Source organism: Octopus bimaculoides, chromosome 1 (genome assembly GCF_046866305.1).
Source record: "Octopus bimaculoides isolate indiv1 chromosome 1, ASM4686630v1, whole genome shotgun sequence".
Lineage (NCBI taxonomy): Eukaryota > Metazoa > Mollusca > Cephalopoda > Octopoda > Octopodidae > Octopus > Octopus bimaculoides.
In genome coordinates, this window is record NC_142928.1 from 91,580,314 (window position 1) to 91,589,791 (window position 9,478).

The following is a 9,478-nucleotide window of genomic DNA, read 5'->3' on the forward strand; positions in this document are numbered from 1 at the left end:
TGGTGTTGGTGGTGATGGTGTTGGTGGTGATGGTGTTGGTGGTGATGGTGTTGGTGGTGATGGTGTTGGTGGTTTGGAGGCTTTTGGTTGTTGTTGTTGTTGCTGCAATTTTCTGTTTTTGTCTGCCTCCATTCTTTGCTTGTAGATGGGGGAGTCTCTTTTTAGGTGTTTTTCACTGCTGCAGAGGTAGCACTTTGGTCTGCGCCCCTCTACTGCAATGTGTATTCTACTGCCATCCGGCAGGTTTATGGCATCGGGTATGGTATTTATGCTATCTTGTTCAATCTGAACAAGGAGATGCATTTCCATGCCCAACCAGTTTTTTCTTTTACTCTGTTCACCTTTAGGATAGTGGCAGTCTCTTCAATGTCGAAGAGCATAGCTGCCACTAGCCAGGAGATGTTCAGTTCTGGTGGCACATGATTTATTTTTATTTCTGTCACACGTCGACCAAGGTATGTCGGCACGAGTAATAATTCTTCCGCCTTTAACGGTGTTGTAGAGTGCCGGATGGCATCCTCTTCCGTTGGGAAGCGCACTTCCACTGTTCCAAAGCGCTTCCCTTTGGTTACGAAGCTTTTTTGGCCCCATATCAGCTTTAGAGCTATCTCCAATCTCTGTGGAGTAGCATTCTCCATCTTTTGGTATTTTGTATTGAATACCTTGTATACTATTGTTTTTCTTTTCGTTGCTTGTATTAATGCTTGTGGAGTGTTAAGGAAGACATTATTGCCATCCCTTCTTAACAATTCCTTGGCATTCTTTATTTCTGCCATTGTCACTTGGATTTCTTCTGAACTCTGCTTAGCTGCGGAGGCGAAACCGTTACAATGGCTACTGGTTGTGGTCTTGGTGCTGTTGCTCGTGTTGTTTACTTTGTTTTCTTTGTTCTTTTTTTCCTCCTCCCTCCATCCCTTCGCTTATCAATAGTCTTCACATACGGGTTTATTCATAAGTTCACCAAAAGGTCACTCATACGAATGCTTCTTGATAAAGAAACAAGTGAATGACTTGACAGAGAAACAATTTATAGGTAGATTTTTTTTCTCATAGGATCTGTTATTCTTTTTAAAACATTATTATAGTTATTATGTGACCATATAAAGAATTAGCAACTCTGGTCAAATTAGTTTCAGCATGAGCCTTGTATCGTAGAGCCGACCATTGTAAATATATCAGTAAGCTACAAATATCTTACCAGTCGAAAAATTTCCAGTAGAGGTACACACAGCTAAAGGTAGTACAAATTATGATCGAACCTGGGGCTTCACAGTTGCGAAGCCAAGCAATCATGTTTGCATCCCTATCTATCTATCTATCTATCTATCTATCTATCTATCTATCTATCTATCTATCTATCTATCTATCTATCTATCTATCTCAGTATATATTTTTATATATAACGTTGACCACTAACGTGGACATTCAATGTGCTAGAAATAGATCACATCTTGTGTCTACTAAGACCTAAATTGTTCTCAAAACGAAATTTAGCGGAATACCAAAGCGTAAGCGGGCAAGACATTTAAAATTACCGAAAAAATCATTATTAAAACAGGAACTAGTTTCGAAATTAACACTCCTTACCGAATGTCTGTTTCTCTTCAGCCTGATCTGTAATGTAACCACAATTATCAGAACCCTAGCTAGCTTCCTGGTAATAAATCGATATTAATTAATATATGATTTTTTACCCTATGTTGTAATGTGAGTATCTCAGTATATATATATATATATATATATATATATATATATATATATATATATATATATATATATATATATATATATATATATACATGTATGTATATGTATACATACGTATTTATGTATTTATGTACGTATGTATTTATGCATCATCGTTCTTTGGTAATTTCACAATGAATCCTTTTTTTCTGTATTTTCTCATTGATTTAGATATTTTGTAAAATGGTTTGGAAAGTAATTGGTAATATTTTGATGTCTGCTTTAAGCAACAACAAATTGACAGATCCGTTCGAAATCAAAACCGGAGTCGAAGAAAGATGCGTGTCTTCACCAATCTTATTTTCATTGGCAATGAATTGGTTGATGGAAAGAACGACAGAAGAATATAAACGAGGTATAGAATAGAACAAAACTCAACTAGAAGATTTAGATTATGCAGACGACATTTATTTGCTCTCATACACGCTTCAAGAGTTACAAGACAAATCTGAAAGACTTAGTCAAATAGCCAACACTATAAGTCTCAAAATCAAAGAGAAGAAAACGTACCCTCTGTATATAACAGATGCTGACTATGTGACTTTGAACGACAAACCAATCGCAAATGTTGACGAATATAACTATCTAGGCACAAAAATAACAATGGATGGAGACTGCATTCATGAAATAAATACAATAATCAGCAAAACCAACCAACCATTCGGTATGTTAAACTCAATATGGAAATCATCAATACGCAGCAAGAACACCAAAATACGATTATATTGTACAAAACAACATACTTAGTATCCCCCTCTATGGATTCGAATGTTGGAAAGCAACCAAAAATAGTGAAAAGAAATTGGAGGTGTTTCAAAATAAATGTTTACGAAAAGTTTTGAAGATCTACTGGCCGAATATGATTTCGAATAGTCAACTACACACCAAGACTAACGTGAAACGAATAAGAGTAACAAAGCAAAGAGATGGAAATGGCTGGGTCGAGTTTGTGGCTATAAACCGAAAACAATTGTCAAGGTCGCTTTGCAATGGGTTCCACAAGGTAAAAGAAGACGTAACCGACCATAGGAAACGTGACGGAGAAGAATGACAAAAGGTCTTAAAAGCAGAGGGTTAACAATGGAACAAGCTGTCAAGGACGCTTTGAGTGTTAGGAGGGGGAATGATCTTGATGTCGCCTTAAATGCCACAAGGCACAATGAGAACTGAACGAATGAATGAATACATATATATATGTATACATATGTGTTATATATATATATATATATATATATATATATATATATATATATATATATATATATATATGTATATGTATATATATATATATATATATATATATATATATATATATATATATATATATATATATATATATATATATATATAATATATAAACGTAATCTGATCAATAAGTATCCGGACTGTTGCCATAATAACGAAGCTAAAGTACTCAGAGTAAAGCCGCTTGGCACAGAGTGACCTTGAACTCTGCTGTGCATGCGCACTAAGTTTTAACGTTTTAATTCACTTTCACTGTTTACAGCAGTGCTTGGAAGTAACGTGTGTAGCATGTATTCGTCGCATTATTGACCTTGACAGAGAAAGTTGTGCAGAGAATCTGCATCAAATTTTGTAAAAAGCTTGGCGAAACCTGCTCAGACACCCACGCAAAGTTTTCAAAAAGTTTTCATCGCGTCTCATAACCAAATCTTCAGTGATAATGGACTGAACTGAACCGTAACTAATCTGAACATCTGATGACTCATTCGACGATTTCCTACACACCTGCACGCTCATCTACGATGTTTTTCTCAGTTCTGCTGGTTGCGGGTCTCACAAAACGTTCGTCACTATCGACATTTTTCGACCATCTTGGAAACATCTGAACCACTCGTACACTTGTATGCAACTCATACACTCCTCTCCATACGCTTTCTGTAACTTTGTGTAGGCCTTTGAGCAGGTAATGTCATGAACACTTTCTCTGTCATGGTGAATGCGACGATCACACTTTACACACGTTACCTCGAAGCAGTAAATAGCGGAAGTGAGCTAGAACTTAGTGCACATGCACAGCAGAGTTCAAGGTCAATCTGTGTCAAGCGGCTTTACTCTGCATGCTGTAGCTTCGATATATATATATATTTAGATATATATAAATACACATTAAATACAGGACATCACCAACGAGCGAACAACACGTAAACAAACGAGAGACAAGTACGGAACAAAATGCCAAAAAAAAGTCTAACTCCTCCTCAGTTGTCGACTGTTTATTACTCCCTATTTCGTGCTGTCAACGACAAGATAGGAAAACTTCATAAGACAGCAGCATCCAGAAATTTTAAAAATACAAAGTTTGTGGAGAGTTCAGGCTTCAAACAAACAAACAAACAGCAACAGTGTGGACGTACAGAGTAAACAATCGACGAATACAAACATCAAGGGCCGTTAGGCCAAGACACATTGTAATGGGTAACGCCTGGGAGAAATTTTGAAAGGATATAATCCCTTTCTTTCCCTCATCCTCTCTCTTGTCTGCTTTCTCCTCTGCCTGTTTGCTCACATGTAACTACAGGCCATTTCTCTCACCTCTGTCTTTTTGGGACGCGACGTCGACCTAACTGGACGTCATTTCTCTCACCTCCCGACATTTTCTCTCTTCTACTATTTTCTTCTCTTCTATTTATTCTACATACTTTCAAAATTTATCCCAGGCGTTACCCATTACATTTCGTCTTGGCCTAACGGCCCTTAATGTTTGTCTTTGTCAATTGTTTACTCTGTACATCCACTCTGTTGCTGTTTGTTCGTTCGAAGTCCTAACTCTCGACAAACTTTGTATTTTAAACATTTCTGGATGCTGGTGTCTTATGAAGTTTTCCTATCTTGTCGTTGAAAGTTCGAAATAGGGAGTAATAAACAATCGACAACTGAGGAGGAGTTTGACTTCTTACTGTATTTTGTCCTGTACTTATCTCTCGTGAGTTTACGTGTTTTCCACTCGTCGTTGATGACCTATGCTTAATGTGTCTTTTTTTAATATATTTATAATCGAACGCCACGCAACCTTGTCCACACTAAGTTCTTACATTTATATATACATACATGCATACATAATATATATATATATATATATATATATATATATATATATATATATATATATATATGTGTGTGTGTAAATATATAGAATAAAAGAATATATATATATATATATATATATATATATATATATAATAAAATAAATGATATATAAATATATGCATATATACATACATATATGTACATACCTACATATATATGTATATATGCATGCATATATGGGTACAGGACATCAAAAAAAAAAAAAAAACTTAAACACAATGAGAAACGAAAACATAAAACGAAAACATAGAAAACGAACATTTTTTCGAAAAGCGAAAAAAACAAAGAGAGAAACGAGACATGCAATATAAAGAATATGCCCCTTCAGTTGTCCCTATTTCATCTACTCCGCGTTTATGTATGTATGTATGTATGTATGTATGTATGTATGTATGTATGTATGTGCGTGTGTGTGTTCACATACATTCATAAACATAGTCCTCATCTAATACAAGAGGTGCATTCAAATATGGAATGACTTTCTTGTCATTTAGTTTAAACTGTTAGCTACCTCCCTATCTCCGCTTTCTTCTCTTCTCATTTGTTTATCTCTGTTTCTACCTGTCAGTCAGCCTATATTTCTCTCTATATATCTCTCTGTCTCCCTCTCTCACCCATTCTCACCCTGTGTTAATCTCTCTTTCTCCTTCACTTCGCTGTATTTACTTTATATATATTTTTATGTACACCTCGCTGTATTTATATACATTTTATATGTCAACGTTCAGTAAACGACTCGGACATATACGATAAGCAAGCTACATAACTAGGCTAGCGCCGAAAAATCAGTTATTATCATTCTGCAAATGACAATAAAATAATATCATTCAACAAAGTAAAAGAAAAAAAAAAAAAAGAAGGGAGGAAAACCAACAAGAAACAAAAAGGAAAAAAAAAAAAAGAAAAGGAAACTTAAAATACATTAAGGAAATTAATAAAGAAAATAACTATGGCCAGAAGCTGTGGTCCCTTGTCAAAATTAACACGGAAGCAAACAATGATAGCTGCAGGTTTGGCTTTGTTACTTTTGCTGATAATTTGTATATCTATTGGTGTACCTTTGGCAGCAGCATCCAAATCCAGCAGAAGTGCTGATAGTTTAGAGACAGCAAAAAGTATTTTGAAAGCACATGCTCTCATTGACGGGTAAGTGGAATATTATCTTGCTTTTTAGTGTATGTATATATGTATGTATGTATCTGTTTGAACTGGCCAAATCGTTACTGCGCGAACCAAACGCTTGGCGGCATTTGTTTCGACTTTACGCTTTGAAATTAAATGCTGTCGGGGTTGACTTTACCTTTCATGTTTTCGAGATCGATAAAATAAGTACAAGTTCATCACTGGAGTCGATGTCAATCAACTAACTCTCACGAAATTATTGGCCTTGTGCTAATATTTGAAATCAATATTTATCTGTCTATTTGCTTGTCTGTTTACTCACTTGCTCACCTGTTCAATTCAACTAACTCGTTCATGTTCATTAAACACACACACACACACAGACATATACACAGACATATGCATACGGCGACGAGGGTTCCAGTTGATCCGATCAACGGAACAGCCTGCTCGTGAAATTAACGTGCAAGTGGCTGAGCACTCCACAGACACGTGTACCGTTAACGTAGTTCTCGGGGATATTCAGCGTGACACAGTGTGACAAGGCTGGCCCTTTGAAATACAGGTACAACAGAAACAGGAAGAAAGAGAGAAAGTTGCGGTGAAAGAGTACAGCAGGGTTCGCCACTACCCCCTGTCGGAGCCTCGTGGAGCTTTAGATGTTTTCGCTTAACAAACACACACAATGCCCGGTCTGGGAATCGAAACCACGATCTCACAACCACGAGTCCGCTGCCCTAACCACTGGGTCATTGCGCCTCCATTACGCACACACACACACACACACACACACACACACATGCACTGATATAGAGCTGTTGAGCAAATACTTATATTTAACCCGTATAATTTTAATTTTTCAGTAAAGTCTCTCCGCTACTTCAGTCGTTCCTTGGAATCTATAAATGTAGTTTATTTCAGAAATTTCTGTGTGATTTAATTATTAGAAAGAATTTTGGCGGGCATTGGAATTAGACACTGAGGGAAAATGGCTGTAACTTTTTTATTTTTTAATTTTGACGATTTTCGTTTTCGATAATGTGTTCTATATGTCACGGTCATGCGATTCCCCCATAAAAAAAATTATGGACCCCATCCCTCCCCCACCCCCACACACTGGGGGGGGGGGGATTTTTAAAATCCAAATCTTGCATTGGTCCAGATGGACTATATGTAAATAAATATGAAGGAAAAAATGCGCTTTGGCAAACGGGGTTAGGGTTAGGTTTTGAGTTAGGGTAAACCTAACCCTAACCCTAACCAGATTTGGCTGTTATTTCGAGCATGTAAATAACTTGCTTGGTGAGGGGGGGAGGGGAATTGAAATTTTTCAAACAATTTTTTTTCAGAATCGGAATCTCCATAGCCTGGGATTCCGTAAAAAAAAAAAAAAAAATAAGGGGAGGAAAGGTTCAGATTACATATAGTCCATCTGGACCTGCGGGTTAGAGTTAGGGTTAGGTTTACCCTAACCCTAACTCAAAACCTAACCCAAACCCCGACCCTAACCCTAATCCTAACCCCGTTTGCCAAAGCGCATTTTTTCCTTCATATTTATTTACATATAGTCCATCTGGACCAATGCAAGATTTGGATTGTCCGCATTTAGCTGTTATTTCTAGCATATCAAGTTTCGTGGTGGGGACTCCGCATATGATCTTTTTTCTGTTTCAATATAAATGTAAGCCGTTCATTTTCACATCTAAGTTGCGAGAAAGCTATTCGTACGACCTGGACATGTAGAACACAATGTCAAAAATGAAAATCGCCAAAATAAAAATTTTAAAATCTCCCCACCCCGTGTGTGGGGATGGGGGAGGGATGGGGTCCAAAATTCTTTTTAGGGGGAATCGCATGACCATAATATAGAACACATTATCGAAAACGAAAATCGTCAAAATAAAAAAATAAAAAAGTTACAGCCATTTTCCCTCAGTGTCTAATTTCAATGTCCACCAGAATTTTAGCTCATAGTAATTTTTACTCGAACTCTAATGTTAAAGACAGAGTAATCTTAAGCACACATAATACTGCTTTAGAATTCGTTTACCAATATTTAAATTAATTTTCGAGGCGTGGCTATGTGGTAAAAATTTTTGGTTCCCATTCATGATTTCCCACATGATTTCAGTCCCATTGCATCGGCAAGTCTTGATGAATGGATTTGGTGGATGGGAACTGAAAGATGTATGTATATACATATATATATAGATATTTGAAGATAAGCAACAAACATTCAATAGGTTATAGCAGCTTCGCCACTACCCACTGCCGGAGCCTCAGGTGTTTTTCGCTCAATAAACACTCACATCGCTTGGTCTGGGAATCGAAACCACGATCCTATGACCGGGAGTCCGCTGCCTAACCACTGGGCCATTGCGCCTCCACTAATATATTAGATTGTAATGAATTGGGAAATGCATAAAAAAGTTAAAATTGCTATTTATGAGAGATATTTGTACAGAATATTCATTTACACACAAAATTATACACACTCACACATGCATACATACACACATATATACAAAGGCACATAAATACATACATGTAGACTTATATACATTAGCCATACCCGCATACATAAACAAGTAGGCCGTTGACAATCTATCATAAACTGGTTACTACGATATTCACGGACTGTTAGTTCGTGAATATATTAAGCAATTTGTACTTAACGACAGTGTCTTACTCTTCAATACTTCTTTCTGAACCTACTGATATTTGTCTGGAGCTGTGCAATCCATTTTGCTTCTTTCTTCTCATTGATCTATCTTACCCACCACCTCTTGGCGAATGGTAATCGTAGCACAGCATAGCAGAATACTCAATGGCTAAAAGTTTCGATCTTCGATCTCTGCTTGTTGTTCCTTAGCTATTTGTTACCTTGCTGATTCGACATGTTTGTGGGTTTTCTTTAATTTCGTATGGTAGTTTTTTTTCTCTCATGTAACTGTTTATTAATTTAGATATTTTAACTATCTGTCAATTCACCGAGTAACAATAAAACATAGAGTCCAATACTTTATTTCAACAATTTGGCCATTAAGGCCTTATAAAGAGGGGACGAACAAAGACAGACAAACATAATACTTGTCTGCCTTGTACTATCCATACCTACCCCCACATCGCAAGAGGCCTTGGAGTTTTCAATAAAAACGCAAAGAACTGTGTAAAAAATGGGTAACTACTATCCATATAATCATTCCGTTTCGAAGAATCGAAAGAAGACTGAAAGGCTCAGAGTTTCCAGTACTCCAAGTTTTACGTTTCCGATCTTTCAGCAGGTAATCCAAGCCTATTTTCCCTTGAATTACCTGTTGTTTGAACACACACACACACACACACACACACACACACGCACGCACGCACGCGCACAAAGGGAAATTACTGGGTAGTGACAAGGTCAAAACGCGTCTAAAATTACGTATATTATCACATGCATTGAAGAGATGTTGGCGTGGGCTCCCACCCTGGCATCCGAAACTCGGAGTTTTATCAT

General features: G+C 36.9%; 1 protein-coding gene across 1 annotated transcript in view; it reads left to right on the plus strand.

Moving 5' to 3' along the window:
• Positions 1–5,396: 5,396 nt before the first annotated feature.
• Positions 5,397–9,478, plus strand: part of LOC128247334 (dipeptidase 1-like) — a 117,234-nt gene continuing 113,152 nt past the window's right edge. The window contains exon 1 of the mRNA XM_089353958.1: positions 5,397–6,003. Coding sequence (XP_089210084.1) covers positions 5,807–6,003 — 197 coding nt within the window. The 5' untranslated portion in view covers positions 5,397–5,806. The remainder of the gene's footprint in view (positions 6,004–9,478) is intronic.